This window comes from Peromyscus leucopus, chromosome 8b, assembly GCF_004664715.2.
Source record: "Peromyscus leucopus breed LL Stock chromosome 8b, UCI_PerLeu_2.1, whole genome shotgun sequence".
Taxonomy (NCBI): Eukaryota; Metazoa; Chordata; class Mammalia; order Rodentia; family Cricetidae; genus Peromyscus; species Peromyscus leucopus.
The window spans coordinates 98334070-98352473 of NC_051086.1; the positions used below are offsets into that span (position 1 = coordinate 98334070).

The following is an 18404-nucleotide window of genomic DNA, read 5'->3' on the forward strand; positions in this document are numbered from 1 at the left end:
CTTCCTGGGGTCTCACCGCCCATCTCTACCATGGCCAGGCTGAAATAGAATTAACATGTCACATGCAATACATATGTTCTATATGCTTTTCTGTTGAATCCTCAGAAAAGCCAATGAGGAGGATTCTATCATGGTTATCCATACTTTTTGTTTTGTCTTTGTTTGGTTTGGTTTTTCAAGACAGGGTTTCTCGGTGGTAACTTTGGAGTCTGTCCTGGAACTTGCTTTGTAGACCAGGCTGGCCTCGAACTCACAAAGATCCGCCTGCCTCTGCCTCCCCAGTGCTGAGATTAAAGGTGTGTGCCACCACTGCCTGGCTTGGTTATCCATACTTTACCAGTGCAAAAGTGGTGTGCAGAAGTGTCCTGGGAAAGACGAGGGAGCCACAGCACTTCAGACAGCAGCAACTTAAGGGGACCACAAGGAAGCCACGCACCCATCTATTTGGTACCTGGGACCAACTTCATGCCTCACTCTCCTGCTGTACACATGCACAGTACACACACATCACACATGTGGACTGACAACTTGTGGGGAAGAGGGAGACTGGTTCCCCAAGCACTACGCGTATTACAGATGATGAACTGAGATGACCCTGTATTTACAAAGTCAGAAGGTATAGACCTGCCTTTATAAAGGACTTCTTTTACAGCGAGAAGATGGCTATATGCCGCTCCAGGTCTTTCTAACTGGGTTGAAAATACATGTGTTTCAGATCCCACTGGAAAACTGATGAAGACTCATTCCCAGGCCCATCGGCTTTGGGGACTAGAAACATGGGGGGCACTGGAAGGGACTAGGACTGTTAACTATCCGTCCTTACTCTACAGTTCCTTCCAGCGTTGCAATTTTTAGGTACCAGCAGTTTTACTGAGCTCGAGACCGTGTCGTAATCGCTGAGACAGACCGGGAGAACTTGACCAGAGGACCGGAGGGCGGGGCGGGCGGGGAGGAGTGCGGGTCGAGCTGGGAGTTGGAGGCGGCACCCGGGCAGGTCTGCTGGAGCTGTGCTGAATCGAGATCTCAGTCCTGCGGTGCACCTGAGCCACATGGACCGCCTCTGCGGCTCCGGGGAGCTGGGCTCCAAGTTCTGGGTAAGGCTTGCATCTCGGGGTTCATGCTGCGGAGGGAGTAGGTGTCAACCGCGGAAGTCTGGTCTCCGCCTCACCACGGCTTTCCAGAGGAGGCACTGGAGTGGGGGCGCGTCAGCGGATCCCTGGGGTGGATGTGTATAACCAAGCCTGAGAGGGTCTAGGCACCAGAGGGGGAACAATGGGTGCCGAAAAGGTGTTTGGCCACGATGCCAAAGCGACTCCTGGTCGGGACCTTTGCTGTCTGTCATGCCTTTCCCTACCGCGTGGAGGAGCTAGGCAGGAAGCAGGCATGGTAGTGCAGGGTACCGGGGAATTGGAAAGCACTGGCACTTACCTGTTGATCTCAGCCCCTCTGTCAGTTGATCCCAGGGTACAGAAGCAGCATTTTGCATTTTGCCTGCATCCCTAGTGAATGAAACTCCCAGCACCTGATCCACTAACTATGGCTTGGTTATCCACCCGGTCTTCCTGCCCTACACCCTAAAGCATACAGAGTCCTACTCAGTCAGGTACTTGGTACAGCTAGACCTTCCATGGACAGTTTTTTTGGGAGCCACTGTTTCTGTGGACAAGATTTACCTGGTTGCAGGTCTGTACAGAGGCCCTATTTACACCCAGGACGTGAGAGAGAGGTGCACTGGTCTCCTAGCCCAACACTCTCCTTTGATAGATGGGGGAAAGGGAGGTCCAGAGAGGAAGGGACTTGCCCCAAAGCACCCAATTGCATGAAATTGGAGCTGGATTAAAAATAGTAATAAAGTAAGTAAAAGCAGACTACTGGGATGATAGCTCAGGGATGTGGCGCTTACCTGGTATGCAAAAGGCCCTGGGTTCAAACCCCAGTACTGCACACAGACACAAAAGCAACCTTCCGTGGCTCTCATCAAATCCTTTCACAAGGTAGCTTGGGTATCTGAAGGGTGTGCAGTCTCAACGCTCCTCTACCAGGCAAGGCAACCAACCAATGATGCAATCTCAGTTTCGTGAATAGGGGCTAATTTCTGGTAACTCGGGCAGCCCACCCTAGGCTGCTTCCAAATCTAGACTCAGAATCCTAGCTGGTAAGTCTTTTCCCATTATGACGTGTTTTTGTATATATATTTGTGTATAGGTATCTGGTGTGTGCAGGGGTGAAGGTGAGGTGTTATGCACAGGTGTGTGCTATGTGCCTATGTGTTCACAGGTATGGTCTAGGCTGGGCATGAGGTGTAATATGGATCTGGGAGAAGTAATAGAGTACTCTCCCCCACCCCTGCCTGCCAAATGTTTAGAAGCTGGATGTGGAAGAGCAGTCTGTCATCCTGTGTTTGGGAGATGGAAGTAGGAGAACCAGAAATTTCAAGGTCATCCTTGGCTACATGACAAGTTCAAAGATACAGGAGACCTTATCGCCAAACAAACAACAACCACAAAAACGTGTCTTTGGGGACCACTCTTTTTCTTCATATCACTAACTGGTTCTAGCTCAAACCTCGAGGAGCCCTGCCCCCCAGCCCCCATTGTCCAGACTGGAGTACCACCACCCTTCTCTAAGGCCTAGAGATAATCCTTAGCTTGTCAGTACAACTCCTTTGTCTGCTCACTTGGACTTGGCAGGTCCATGGTCATAGTGACTAGGCAAAAAGTTTGAGACTCAGGAAGGCAGCTGCGCCCAGCCTCGGGGACAGCCTTTCACGTTCCTAGGTTGGCAATGAAGCCCTGAGTAATTAGAACTGCCCAAGGCAGTGGTCCCTGGAACCTGGAGCTAGAAACCTCGGGATGCCCCCTACCCACCTCCGTCCCAAGCTTAGAGCTGTGCCATGGCAGGGGCTTGGCTAACCCAACCTTTCAATGTAGAGTCTTGGGGAGAAAAGGACACGTGGCTAGTAAGGCCATGGCAGGGTCACTGTCTTGTTAGAGAGCACTGGATTAAGTAGGGGACGAGATGTCTGCCACACTGCCTGAGCCTCAGGCAGCCTGGCCCTGGAACTTAACACTGCTCATGAGGCCATGTGGGTGGGAGCGCATCTCTACTGTGACCCTTTAAGGGGTCTCTGCTTCGATGTCTTCGGTAACGGGGATCTGACTCCTCTGCCCACCCGAGACTGGAAACATCCTCCATCTCCCTTCCATGCTATCTTGGCTTCTGAAAGCCATGCCCGGCTGCACTTGGCGGCGGCTTCATGCTGGGGTAGGAGAAAGCAGGTGGCTTCTCTTCCTTCAGCCCTGGGAGTTTGCGGAGCTGGGATATGGAAGGGGCTCAGGCTAGGAGGCTGGAGCCTAAGCTGTAGTTCAGTTACCCAAAAGGCTGACTTTCTGGGCTACTGGGTTTTTGTTTCTTTCTTTCTTTTTTTTTTTTTTAATGCTATTTTGCATTTCATTTGCATCATCTACAATTCAGCTACACCCTTGAACGTTAGGGGCTGTGGGAAGGAGGGACTGGGGTAGCCAGGAAAACCTGAACCTGGAAGAAAATGGAACAAAGGGTGTGGTTGGTGGTGCGGCCATTCTGGGCCACTTATGTACCCAGACTTTCCCTAGCTTCTCATGGCCTTTCTCTCTCCACCTACAAAATGAGGAAATGAGCCACCTGCTGCTTACCTAGCAAGATTTTTTTTTTTATGGCGATCAAAGGAACTAGAGAATGTGAAATAAAGTTGAGAAGCAAGAAGCACTGTTGGCAGGTCCGTGCACTCCTGTCGACTGGAGGGAAGACAGAGGAATGAGGTCAGAACGGGTGTTAGAGCCCTGGTCCTGCGGGGAAAAGGGCTGACACACTGTTGGGACAGAGGCTCTGGTTCCAGCTGTTTCCTGGGGATCAGGGAGCTAATGCCTACTGTAGATTCGGCTCCCTCCCCCTAAGGGTAGAAATCTGGGGACCTGTGACCTGGTGGACACCCCCCACACCTGTGTATTCACACACACCACTTGCTAGATGGCATGACAGTTCTCCACATCTCATCAGGCATAGTATCAACATCTCAGAGTACACCTTAAATTTGCATGGAAATAAGTTCCAAAAGAACACTAGGCCAGCCAGGCGGTCCTGGCAGATGCCTTTAGTCCCAGAGGCAGAAGCAGGCAGATTTCTGTGAGTTCAAGGCCAGCCTGGTCAAACAACAACAACAACAACAAAAGAATACTAGGCCAGAAGAAGACTTGGCCTCAAAAAACAATAACAGAAAATGGTGGCAACCTGTTTATAATCCCAGTACTTGGGAGGCAGAGGCAGGAGGATCAGGAGTTACAGGATAGCCTCTAACTATGTAGCAAATGTGAGGTCAGCCTGAGTTACATGAGATCCTGTCTCAAAAACAAAACTCAGTCTGGTAGTGGTGGCTCAGGCCTGTAATACCAGCACTCGGGAGGCAGAGGCAGACAGATCTCTGAGTTTGAGGCCGGCCTGGTCTACAGAGAGTTCCAGGACAACCAGGGCTGTTACACAGAGAAACCCTATCTTGAAAACAAAATAAGACAAAAAACAAAAACAAAACCTGGAGTGAGTTCAGATGCAGGAGACCAAGGGTGCCTCCAGGAGGAGGTTGTGGATTACCTCTGCTCAGACCTGCTGCCCCATGCCTAAGGAGGGACTGTTTGCTCTCAGAAAGTTTAGTCTGTTTGCATAATTAGCCCTGCTCCCATGCCCTCTGGAAGCCTAGAAATCCAGAGGCTGACTTTGTACGCATATACAAAGTAATCAAGACTGCCTGAAAAGTAGTAGGCTCCCCGTCACTAGGGGTGTGTAAGTAAGTACCTGGTGTGAAGCCACCTTGTGGGAAGAACACTCAAGCAAGCAAGGACCTATCTTCAGATTCTGTGAGCAGCTGGGAAGAAGGCCAATGGAGACTCTCTGGATCCTCCCCCCACCCCTCCCACAGCACCACCCACCCCACCACCCTCACCTCCCAGATTTCTGGATTCTCCTTTCTCTGGCTTTCTCATTGTTCAGAACGCAGCAGCTCCGGGCCCCACGGGTCCCACGACGGCCAGGCCCAAGTGAGAAGGATACGTATTCTCACTGTTCCCTCAGCTACCCACTCACCCTAAGGAGGGGCTGAGCTCTGGTACTTTGAAGACCCGTTCCCATGACTCCTTACATACATACTGGGTGTGTAACTGTGGGAAAGGCTCTTACCCTCTGGGTCTAGCTGAGCTTAGGTGGCTCTGACCCCCTCCTCCCTTCAGGTCTGGAGTTGCCTGGTAATGATTCTAGGAGGATGCGCCTCAGGCTTGTGGTCCAGGGTCATAAATCAGGTGCTCTAAACCTTAAGGCTCTAGGTATCAGAGACTCCAAGACTTCCTCTTGAATTACTGCCCAACACAAATAGGCAGCCATCAAGAGACACTGGCAGTGGACAAGGTTCAAGTTTCAGTGTCTTTGGGCTCCCAAGCGGAGACAGTGGCATTCAAGGAAATAGGGCAGTCTGAAGGGGTAGATGGGTAGAAGGTGCCAACTTCTTAGCCTGCTGGGCACCAAAGCTTGCCATCTCCTTCCAGGGACCTGATCTTCCCTGCTGGGCCTGGGCCTTGGGAAACCCTTTTCATTAAAGCTGGAGATATTGAACCTCAGGCTTACTAGTTTTGGCCTCTAAGTTTTTGGTTTCTGTCTGGGAGATACGGTCCCTTGTGGTCCCAGATTGTCTTCTCCTGTTCCCTGGGCTGAAGGGAGAAACCTAGGAAAGGAAGTGAACCTGAGAGGGGAAGCTTTGTGAAATCTGCTGGCTTCCCTCCCCACCCGGAAAGAGTGATCTTGGAGACGCACCTGTAATCCCAGCGCTCAGGAAGCTGGAGCAGAGAGATTGGCCTGAGTGTGAGGCTGTCTTTAGCTGCATATGCTAAGAGTTTATTTCAAAACAAACAAAAAGGGCTAGCGATGTTGGAGGAGTGCTAGCCAAGCGTGCACAAAGCTTGAGTGTGATTCCAAGCACCGCACGTGTAACCCCAGCACTCGGCACGTGGAGGCAGGAGGATTTGAGGCCTTTCTCAGCCACATATTCCCTTTGAGGTCAACCTGGCGTACACAAGAACCCATCCCACAACACAAACAACAGGGACTTGAGAGATGGTCCAATGGTTAAGAACACTTTTTGCTCTTCCAAGGGACCTGAATTCAATTCCCAGAACCCACATCAGGTGGCTCATGAACACCTGTAACTCCAGCTCCAGGGGATCCAACTTCTGGCCTTCTCAGGCAACTGCACTCACAAGCACAGATGTATACACAGCCGCACCTATACATAATTAAAAATTATAAAAAACCAATCCTAAGACAATAGCAACAAAGAGGCTTTGGAGTGCAAATGGCCTACATTGGAGGCAAGGACTGAAAGTCTGTGACTATGTCCCCATCCCTCCACAGGCTGCCTCTGGAGTCAGGACACCTGCTAGGCTATCCTCTTGTCCAGGGGGCTGTGCTGTGGAGCAGGGTGTGGTTGCAGAGAATGGCTTCCTGAGCCTGGGCTGGTTTTCTCCTCCATCCCACCTCCACCAAATAACTTTGGTCTTTCTCTCAAGGAAAAACACTCAGGCAGGGCCTCCAGAGCTCAGAGCAACCATTGGGCTCGCCTTCCCACCTGCCTGCCTGCCTTCCCGCCTGCCTGCCTGCCTGCCTGCCTATCTACCTACCTGCCTACCTGCCTGCCTGCCTGCCTGCCTGCCTGCCTACCTGCCTGCCTGCCTATCTACCTACCTGCCTACCTGTCTGCCTGCCTGCCTGCCTGCCTTCCTGCCTGTCACTTCTGAGTGCTCAGCCCCGAAGGCACATACTCTGTAGATACTGGCTAAACAAAACTCATGAATGAATGAACCAATGTGCTCCCAAGCCCCGGCTTCGGTAGCTGAACACCAAGACAATATCACGCTGTTTCTCTAGCACTGAGCACTGTCATAGCAACCAAAGGAGCTTCTAGCCTAAGATACTAAAGTGTGACAGTGAGGACAGGGACAGTTGAAGTCATTTTCTGGACTCCCTCAGGCAGAATGGAGGGGGGCTCCTTAAGACTTCCCTTTCCACTCCTGCTCTGAGGAGCATCAGCTGGGAGGCAGCCCAGCTCCACAGTCCCGCCTGCCTCCATCCACTTGGTTTCCACAGCAACAGCAGCTTCCTTAATACTGCGATTAAACAGCTGGATGGAGCTGATAAGGCAGAAGGTCAGGCACCCAGAATGGACCACAGGGCAGATGCCCCTTAATGGGCACCGAGGCTGAGATCCCTGTGGACTCAAACTAGTGGCAGGGGGAGGGGGTGAGGACTCCAGAGTTCTGTGCCCCAATTCTGCCAGCCATCTCCCAGGCCCCGGGCTGCTGACAGGCCCTGTCCAAAGAAGATTCATTACTTCCTCAATCCTGCATGGTGGGGTGGGGGACCATCTGTGCTAGACAGCTCCTGAGGTCACTGGGAAGTGACTGATTGGCAAGATCATATGACTCAGCAGAAACTGGTGGAAAGGGAGAGGGCATGTTCTGATTCCCTCCTCCCTCCCCCACCTCAAGGCGCTGTTTAGACAAAAACAGGAAGCCTGGGAAGCCAAAGAGGGCTATGTTGGGCCAGCCTGTAGCTTGAAGGCCTAACACCCTCTCATTCCTGTAAAAGGCCTGGCATCCCAGAAAGGCTTTGGTTATTGAGTGCCACTGTGTGCCAAGACACCTGGGACCCATGGTTAACGTGGAACTTGAGCCCAGGCCATGTAATCCAAGTCCCAGGCCCCACCCTTGGGGTCGAGCCTGTCTCCTCGGTGCCCTGTCAGCACTAATATGACATCCACCTGCCTCCACCCTCTCAAATCACTAGTCACCCTTGACCCACGCAGCCTGCCCTCTCTCTTGCAGTTCATCCATGGGACTGAGGGGTAGGGACTGTCAGTATCTGGCAATGGACCAGGTGGATTCTGGGAGTAAACTGAACTAGAAACTGGAATGTCCAGTTTGGAAGAGAAATCCAATCTCGGCTCAGGACGCCATTCTCAACCACACCCTGCTCCACAGCACAGCCCCCTGGACAAGAGGATAGCCTAGCAGGTGTCCTGACTCCAGAGGCAGCCTGTGGAGGGATGGGGACATAGTCACAGACTTTCAGGCCATGCCTCCAATGTAGGCCATTTGCACTCCAAAGCCTTTTTGTTGCTATTGTCTTAGGATTTGTTTTTTATAATTTTTAATTATGTATAGGTGCGTCTGTGTATACATCTGTGCTTGTGAGTGCAGTTACCTGAGAAGGCCAGAAGTTGGATCCTCTGGAGCTGGAGTTACAGGTGTACCCTAGGCAGGAAGGAACTTCCTGGTCAACAAAAGCTGCCCTTTAGCAAACCTCTCCTCAAGTAGCAGAAGGTAGACCATTCATTCATAACTGAAAACGGTTCACGTGTATCAAATGAGAGAAGGTGAGGAGGGGCTATGGAGAAAATAGACCAGTAAGGGGTGGGTGCAGGGTTGAGGAGGGGGTTGGGGTGGGTCGCAGTTCTAATTAAAAAGCCTGCAGACAGTGAGGGCTCAGAGGCAAGTGAAGATGGAGCCCCTGAAGATGGCCAGGTCCCAGGCCAGGGTCCTAAGGCAGACCGAGGCAAGAAGGTCAGACAGGTAGGGAGCTGGTAATGGTTCTGAGGGCTGTGTAACATTTCCAGATTTTTCCTTAAACGCTGGTTAAAAAGAAAGAAAGAAAGAAAGAAAGAGAGAGAGAGAGAGAGAGAGAGAGAGAGAGAGAGAGAGAGAGAAAGAAAGAAAGAAAGAAAGAAAGAAAAAAGGAAAGCAGAGCGTTGCGATGGGCGTGTGGTCTGTCTTAGGCTTCCAATAGGTCTTCCCTTGTTGTACTAGAACAGAGGATGTAAGGACAAGTGGCTGGGCCAGAAGCAGGAGACCAGAGAGAGGGCTCTGGAAAGAAGTCAGGCAGGAGAGCAGAGACTGGAGGAGAGGCCAGATTCTAGGGTAAAGTAGCTGAGGTTTCCTGTCTATGGATAACGGTGATGCAGTACAGCATGGCCACAGAGTTGCGCTTAATCTTTGTGCGTACATGAGGGGCTGTTTTTGTTTGAGGCAGGGTCTTGCTAGTAGCCTAGGACAGGCATGTTATGGAGCTAGGAGGTATCGCTGCTCCCGACTTCCCACCTGATCTTTTGGGTAGGATTTCAGAAGTGAGACAAAGAGAGAAAGCTAGGCTGCCCAGCAAGATTCTGTCCTGAAGGAAGAAGGAAGGGGGATGAGAGATGGGGAGGGAAGGAGGGAGGGAGGCATTTTTGTCAGTCTCCAAGGTAGGCAGGCAGCAGAAGGGACCTGTGCTTCCGGATTTGTGGTGTTTATATGTCCCATTGATGTCCTAGCAATAGCTCCGGGGGAGTATTCCGGGATGCAGGAATGAACAGGTACCTGCTGTCTCCAAGGAGACTGCGCCCAATCAGAATATACCTTCCCCAAGGAGAAGCACCCAGCTAGGACCTTCATGAGCTCAGAGCAGTCATCCGATCCTGACTCCCCAAGGGTGCTGGGCTGTGGTTATAGTATCTGTGTTTATGTCATGAAACATGTCCCTAGTAGCTTCATGTCCTGAAGTGTGACCAGGGGACAGCTGGGCATTTACATTGCCATCCGTCGCTCCCACAGGGAAGGCGGCTGTGGGTCTGTCATTCCTTGCACCTGGAAAGTGGAGTTCAGAGGGTTGCAGGGACCGGCCACCATCCCATGACTCAAAAGTGGCAGAACCGAACATAGTGGTACATACCTGTAGTGAAGACAGCAGGATTGAGAGTTCAAAGCCAGCCCAGGCTACAAGTGAGTTCAGGGGCTACATAAGAACCTGCCTCAGACGAGCAAACTGGTGGAGCTGTACCACGTCTACAGCACCAGGGTTGGGTCCTCTGGTGGCCTTAGAAAGCCAAGCCAGTGGCCTGCCAAGCGTACTGTGGACCCATAGATAGGCACTCTCCCCCCCACACTCGCCTGTCACTTATTTAACAGCCTCTGATCTGCTCCAGGGCATCTGGCCCTGTGCTGGAAGCTGGAAGGGGATGGAAGAGAGCAAGAGGAGGGCATGGGTTACCCCCTACTGTCTGCAAGGCTCAGGGGACAAGGTGTCTTCTGGTACATGAGTCCAGGAAGAATGGATTGGGAGAAACTGTCCAACCGCATCCCTGAAGCCAGGATATTTGTCCCGGTTCCACCATGTCAACTGTCCCTGAAGCTGTTGCCAAAGCCCGGGGCGCTCACTTTCTCCTCTGTAAACCCAACCCTGCGACACCCCTGTTATATATTTCAGGGACTTGTTTTGAGCTAGCCAAAGGAGATAATGACCCTGTGAGCACAGTCATAAAATGCTGGAAAAGCTTTGGGGACTTTTATGACCCTCCCTGAGCAGGGTGGCGGAGGTGACACAGGTCAGAGCACTGGTATGATGACATGTGCCTGGAATCCAGGTACTCCCGCAGCAGGTCCAAAGTTCAAGGCCAGCCTGGGGAATTTAGCGAGCCTCGAGGTAAAAAGGAACACGAAGTGGTGGTGTGCTTGGCTTGCTGGGTTAAGACCCAGCGCCACCAAAATGGGGAAGACTCATTCAACCTACAGAGTCCGGGGGTTTTTCTTGGTGGGGGGTGGGAAGCATGCCACGGTGCCTGTGTGGAGGTCAGAGGACACCTTTGAGAAGCTGGCTCTCTTCTTCCACCATGTGTATTTTGAGGGACTGAACTGAGGTTGTCAGGCTTGGCGGCCAGTGCTTTTACCTGCTGGGTCAACTCCTCACCCGCTCAACGTGTAGTTTCGAAAGCTTCGTATATATATCGAACCAAAAGAAAGGTGCCTGTTTTCATGTTTGCACACACCTGTCAGAGGAAGGGCATTTGCTTGCTTGTTGCCACAGAGCTAGCCTGTGTAGCAGGCTTTCTCCTGGGCCACCAACCAGCTGCCAAATCATGACATGGAGACTTATTGTTAGTTATGAATGCCTGGCCTTGTCTTAGGCTTGTCCCACTAGATCTTATAACTTAATTTAACCCATTTCTCTTCATCTACATTTTGCCTCAGGGCTTTTTACCTTTCTTTCTGTGTGTCCTACTCCATGTCTGACTGGCTGGCGACTGGCTGGCAGCTTCCTGGCGGGCTGGCCATGGGCATCTCCCTTTTTTTCTCCCTCATTCTCCCCTTCTCTTCTCTCTCAAGCCTAGATTCCTCCTCCTAATTATTCTCTCTGCCTGCCAGCCCACCTATCCCTCTACTGCCTTGTTTTTGGCCGTTCAGCTTTTTATTACACCAATCGGGTGCCTTAGCCAGGCGGCACATCTTTACATAATTAAACAAATACAGCATAACCAAATGTAACACATCTCGTAGTAGTGTATGCCAGGATAGCTGGTTCACAAGTTTTGAAGGATTCTGTCTCCACCTCCCATCTGGCCATAGGAACACCAGGATTACAGATGTGACTTATGTGGATTCTGGGATTTGAACTCTGATCCTCACACTGGAGAGGCAACTGAGCCTTCTCCCTAGTCCCCAATAGATACCTTTTAAAAGTTCATAACCTGGATTGGTGTCAGGACACTTTGCTTAGCATGTTTGGCTCAATCCCCAGGACCAGAAAGGAAAACAAAAGTCATAGCTCTGACTTTTGCCCTGAAGCTTAGTATAAAATGTAAGGTCTAGAGGTCTCCTTTTCTCAGTTAGGAGCTGCCTGGAGACAGGTAGGGTGTGTTCTCAATCGAATGTTCGCACAGTGGAACACACAGAATTGAAGGTGGACCCTCCAGAATAATACATCAGACAGACACCACACGGTTTCATTTATGGGAAGATCCAAGCTGGGCAGAATCATCCACTGCATGAGAGATTGGGATGAGTTCTCTGTGGTGGACAGTGCTGAGGAGGGCCCCAGGGCCCCTTCCTGCCGTCGGTGTTCCAGCTCTTGATTGTGGGTGCTGTTTACACAGCTGGACGCACCTGTGTGCGGATACAAAATCATGGAGGTTCCTATGTCAGAGATATGTGTGCTTTTCTATAACTCTGTCACACTTGAATTTAAAGAAATGCTTCCAAAACAGGGTTGGCAGGAATGGTGGCGTACACTAGCAATCCTGGCACTGGGGAGGCGGAGACAGAATGGTCAAGAACTTAAGGCCAGCCTGGGTTACAAGAGACCCTACCTCAAAAAAATAAATAAATAAATAAATAAATAAATAAATAAATAAATAAATAAATAAAAGGAAACAAGAAAAGAAAGTCTGGGGAGGGAAGGAGATGGGGAAAGGGAATGAAAAGTAAGCTGGGGGTAGAGGACGTCTGCCTCCTCGCCTTCTTCGTCTGTGATTGACAGGGCAGGAACTCAGCAGGAGTGTGTGGGTAGCTGGCTTGTACAGTCTGAGTGAAAACATAAAATGGGCCAGACTCGGAGGTACATGTGTATGATCCCTGTTCATGGGGAGGCTTAGACCAGGAGGATCACGAGTTTGAGGCCAGCCTGGACTACATAGTGAAACCTTGTCTCAAAAAACCCTACATCGCCACCAGGTGGTGGTGGTGGTGGTGCCCGCCTTTAATCCCGGCACTCAGGAGGCAGAGGCAGGAGGATCTCTGTGAGTTGGAGGCCAGCCTGGTCTATAGGGTGAGTTCCAGGAGAGCCAGCGCTGTTAACACAGAGAGACTCTGTCTTGGAAAACAACAACAACAAAACCTGTATCTTGAACTATAGCTCAGAGGTAGAGCACTTGCCTACCATGTGCAAGCCCTGGGTTTAATTCCCTAATAAGGGAGAAAGGAAAGAAAAATGGGAGAGAGGGAGGAAGGGAAATATAAAGAACCAATGAACACCTGCTGCACCCTGTATAGGGCTTTAGAATGGAGCACGCATACACCAAACCCCAGTCCCCCGACATGAATGCACACACTCACGGCTTGAGAGAGGCACCTCCCGGCCTCATGTCCTGGCTGCGGCTGCCAGGCTGCTGTGTTTGCAGCACTGGACTTTCTCCAAAGCATCCTCCAAGGCAGGAAAGCTGCTCCAAGAAGTGACACTCCCAACAAGTGCTGATTCCAGAGGAGAAAGGATGCTCAGGAGGGAAGAGGCTGCCCCTGAGATTGCCCAACGCTGCTCGGTGGAGGCACTGGGATTTGCAGAGTTGAAAGAAGAGAGCCCGGACAGAGCAAAGGTGTACATGTGGGAATCTCAGAGCAGGCTCGGGGTGGAGAGTGTGTGTGTGTGTGTGTGTGTGTGTGTGTGTGTGTGTGTGTGTGTGTGTGTGTGTAAAGGGAGCAGGAGGAGGAGGAGAGTGGGAGGGGAATCCTGCAGGACCTACCGGCCAGGGTGGGCCGGGCAGTGTATGCAGCAGACGCCACTCTAACTGTGCCGGCATGTGACGGGGACAAAGCTGTATTTCAGGAAAGAGTATCAGTGGCCAGGGCATTGGAGAGCAGAGGGCTACCCAGAGAGAATTAGGGGAAAGACAGGCTAAAGAAAGGAAGGCAGGGGGTAGCGGCCTTCCCTAAACACACAGGTGGAAAACCCAGGCCCCTGCAAAGCTCCATAGATCACTCAAGGCCCGCTGGGGGTTTTACATGCTATAATGAGAGACTGAGACTTCTAGGTAATAGGGAGCCATTGAAGATTTAGAAGAACTGTATCATATTATCTTCTTTGTTAACTCTTTCATTTCTTCAATATATAAAACCTATATAAAATATATATTATATATGTATGTATATGTGTATATATATGTATTTATGTGTGTATATAATATATATACACATCTTGTTTGCTCTTTTTGATACAGTATCTTACTATATAGTCCAGGCTGGTCTTGAACTTACTACATAACCCAAGCTGGTCTTGAACTCTTGCCAATCTTCCTGCCTTAGCCTTCTGAGTGCTAGAATTACAGGCATGCATTACTATGTCTGGCTTCAATTCTTCAATAAATATTGAATAGAATTCACCTTTAAAATGTTTAAGATTTATTTTATTTTTACATGTATCAGTGTTTTGGCTGCATCTATGTGTGTGTGCCACGTGCGTGTGTGCCCGCTACCCTGGGAGGTTAGAAGAACTGGCAGCAGAGTTAGAAAAGGTTGTGAGCCACCATGTGACTGCTGGGAACCAAATCCCAGTTCTCTACGAGAACAACAAGTGTTCTTAACCCCTGAGCCATCTCTCCAAGCTCCTCATCTAAGTTATTTAAACTACTTCTTCTGGGCATCTACTATGTGTTTGGTACAATAAATTAAATAAAAGTAGTTTACTTCAATGATACTACATGTTAACAAGAAGGAATGAAAGATAATGTGATAACTGAATAAACTATGTACCATTTTAAGGCATAGGTGCAGCAGAAAAGGGGGGAGAGGATTGGGAATGTTTGGAATCTGGTGAAGGTAGTAGTATTATACAAGGGGATTATGATAGACCTCCTTGAAAATGAAGGACTTAACCATGTAAGGGAAGAGCACTCTGGAAAAAGAGGATGATATATGCAAAGACCCTGAGGCAAGAACGAGCCTAGCATGTGCAAAAGGGCCAGTGGCCACCTTTAGGCAGTAGAAACAGTACTGGAAATCAGGTCAGAGGGATGGGACACTGACCAGGCTATAGGGGGCGTAGAATGGAGGCTCCTGGTTAAGAGCTGGACACAGCATTGGTGATTGAGGTGCAAAAGGCTAGAGAGACCTCACTGGTACCTACCTACCTGGCCTAGAACTGTGAGACCAAAAGAGATCAGCAGCGGGTGAGTCCAGATAGAGGAGAGAAAGGTCTGAGCCTGGGCACTCTCACACCAAGAGAAGGAGCCAGCGAAGAGACTCCATGGCTGTGAAGGAAGCGGAGTGCCAGCCCAGCACCCACATCCTTGAGGTACCAGAAGGGAAAAGAGCAGAGCCCTGAGGCAGGCGCTCTGAGAGAGGTGAGAGGTGGTGTGATGGCCAGAGGGCAGGTGAGGGACCAGGCAGGAAGTATGATCATCCCAGCTCCAACCCTGAAGAAGCCAGGGCCCAGAGAGGTAGGTGAGAGGCGAATCTCCTCGCCTGGGATCACACAGCTTAAGAGAGGTGAAAGCCAGAGTCAGATACCTGCTATCTGGGCAAGAGTCCAGTGCCCCGGCACATCCGGGAGACCTAGAGGTATGGTGGTGGCTTTGACAGGGACAAGCAGCAGCAGTGGGACACTTGTTCCTTTCGGGTAGTAAACAAGTTTGGTATAAACGGTGTTGAAACTGAGGTGGCTGAGGACAGATGGGCACACCATCTGAGAGGCAAGGGCAAGTGGCCACATAGGCCTAGGAGACCGGGGCTGTTGAGTACAATCTGTGAACCATGATGCAACAGCCCACGGGCTGAGGCTGTGTGCTCAGAGGTCACTGGGAAAAAGAAAAGTCCAGCAAGGAATGCTGCTTGCCCGCAGTGGAGAGACCAGGAAAGAGTCATTTCCAAGGGGTGACCATCAGCAGGCATGAGAGTGGCTGAAGCCGTTTCCCATGCAGAGTCTGGCAAAGCTCAGTGACCAGGTGGCAGCCGGAGATTGGGGGAGGGGAGGGGCTGGTGGAGAGAAGGTTAGAACTGAGACACCCACCTAGCTTCTCCATCTCCTGTCAAAGCCAGGCCAGTGCCAGTCACCCCTACAGAGGCCCTTTTCCTCCTCCTCCCCCTCTTTTCTTTCTTTCTTTTTTTTGCATATATGTCCACATACACACATGTGCATGTGCATGCAAGCCAGAGGACAGCCTGAAATGTCATTCCTCAGGCACTGTTTCTACGGAGCCATGCCTTTGGTACCATCCACCTTTTTTGAGACAGGGTCTCTTAGCAGCCTAAAGTTCTCCAAGTAGACCTTTCTTCATCCCCCAGCGCTGGCAGCATGAGTGCAGGCCATGCACGCCTTTAATTCCAGCAGAGGCGGGTGGATCTCTGTGAGTTCGAGGCCAGCCTGGTCTACAGAGTGAGTTCCAGGACAGCCAGGGCTATACAGAGATACCCTGTCTCAAAAAAAAAAAAAAAAAAAAAAAAAAAAAAAAAAAAAAAAAACAAACACAAAAAGAAAAAAACGAAACCACTGAGCTTCCCCTGATCCATCAAGCTCCACCCCAATCCGTAGGGCATGCATTAGCGCTTCCTTGTTCGTACAGGAGCAGCCAAGCCTTCAGATTCTCACGCGTTTGAGAGGAACTTCCAATTCCAGTAACGGAAAACAAATCTGCTTCGGGAAAATCGGGTTTATGTGCATCTGTGACTTGCATAAAAATTAAACGATAGTTAGAAGGTAGGCGGTATATCCTCAGGCAACACTTGTCTCTAAGTGGATGGGATGGTGGGCGGTTTTCTCATTATTTGTTTGTATTTTGGGGGCTTTTTGTAAAGAACACCTAATGCTTTGTGAGAAGGGGGAAGGGTGAGTACATTAGCTACCTTGGAGGAAACGATCTGAATACGAAGCATTTGTGAATGAACTTATTACCTCATCTTGTTCCAAGAAGTGTGGAGGTCCATAAGTACAGTCCAAGGAAGGACTGTGGCAAGAGAGTGACCCAGCACCCTGAGTTGCCTACAGTACCTAAAACAGCCTTCCCAGGCTAGACCCCGGGCCCTTCCACTGAATAGAAACAGGTGCTTACCTGTCACTTTGTAATTTGCAAAGATCTCTGCCCATCCCCTTTTCTCCTATGACTCTCACATCACTCATGGAGGTAGACAGGGGCAGAGGATGGCCAGCCCATCTTTTTCTCTGTGTCTATTCGTTAGCATGTGTATTCACACAGGTGTGTGCGTTCAGAGATCCAAGATTGATTGTTATCTACACTTACTTTATTACATTTGTTTATTTTGAGGGGTGTGTGCAAGTGTCACAGTGCACATGTGAAGGTCAGAGAACAACTTTCAGGAAGTTGGTTCTCTCCCCTACCCCTCCCTCCTCCCGCCCCCATCGCCCCCCTCATAGTTCTGGGGATGGAACTCGGTTGGTAAGTCTTAGTTGGTGTCTGGTGCCTTTGCTGGTCTTCCACCTTTATTTTTTGAGACAGTCTTTCAGTGAACCCAACAACCATCAGTTCTGCTAGACTGATGGGCCAGTGAGCTTTGGGGATCCACCTGTCTCCCCCTCCTCACATCCACCCCCGCCACTGCCACCCCAGCGCTGGGGTTTACAAGTGTGGACTACCATGCAGCTTGGTTTAAAAGCAGAAAGAAAGATAGAAAGAAAGAAAGAAAGGAGGGAGGGAGGGAGGGAGGGAGGGAGGGAGGAAGGAAGGAAGGAAGGAAGGAAGGAAGGAAGGAAGGAAGGAAGGAAGGAAGGAAGGAAGGAAAAAAGGAAAGAAGGAAAGAAGGAAAGAAGAAGAAACATGGATTCCGGGGACCCAAACTCAAGTTCCCACGCTTACACAAAAACGTCATCCACCTAGCCTTGCCACCCCATCTTAAAGGAACCTAAGGCCCTGGGGATTCTCTATTCTTGCCTGGGAGAGGTCTGGAGAGAGGGGTTTTGGTTTGTATTCATTTTGAAAAAAAAAAATAGGGGGAAATGATTAAGAATATTGAAGAACACCGTTAGCCTGAGAGGAGTGGAATGCAAAGAGACATCAGTGACCTTGCAAGATAATGGAAATAGCGTGTCTTTATTGTGGCAATGGTTTTGAGGGGTTATGCAACTGTTAAACTCACTGAATTGTACACTTTAAATGGGTGCAGTTATATTGCGCTTAAATTATCCTTCAGAAAGAGTATGAGGAAATGAGGCAGCCTCGGGCTCCCTAGGAGTTCACACCAGGCCATCCCTGCTCACCTGTTCACATACATATTCAGTCTCTTGCCCTCACCCATCCTCTGCCCACGCCCACGCCCATCCTGGGTGGATGGAGTGGCTCCCTAGTCCAGCCACCTCCCTGAGGGACGAACGACGCCTGCCCGGGGTTATCACAACGCCCGAACTGTTCCGTTTCTGTTCCCCAGGACTCCAACCTGTCTGTATACACTGATTCTCCAGACCTCACACCATGTTTCCAGAACTCCCTGCTGGCCTGGATCCCCTGCATCTACCTGTGGGCTGCCTTGCCTTGCTACTTGTTCTACCTGAGGAACCACGAGCGGGGTTACATCATCCTCACCCACTTGTCCAGGCTCAAGACGGTCAGGGGCCCAGGGTTGCCCTCTGAGTGGGGAGACCTGAGGGATTCTGCTGCTTCTAATGAACTCCTTGCCCCCGTTAGCAGCTAGACCAGTGTTCCCGTTAGCAGCTAAAGCAGTGTTCCCAGCCTGCCCCGGCCCCATAGTTCCGGGTCCTAAAAGCCTCCCGACTGGGCCTGGAGCCCTTCCCTGTTTAGAAAGTTGTAGAACGTTCAAACAACAGACCTTCCCATCACCCACCCTAGACACACTTCTGAG

The 18404-nt window shown here is 50.5% G+C and overlaps 1 protein-coding gene across 1 annotated transcript in view; it reads left to right on the forward strand.

The window, feature by feature from the left end:
* Positions 1-963: 963 nt before the first annotated feature.
* Abcc3 (ATP binding cassette subfamily C member 3) overlaps positions 964-18404 on the forward strand; it is a 49857-nt gene continuing 32416 nt past the window's right edge. Inside the window, exons 1-2 of the mRNA XM_028868933.2 lie at positions 964-1094; positions 17973-18149. Coding sequence (XP_028724766.1) covers positions 1050-1094; positions 17973-18149 — 222 coding nt within the window. The 5' untranslated portion in view covers positions 964-1049. The remainder of the gene's footprint in view (positions 1095-17972; positions 18150-18404) is intronic.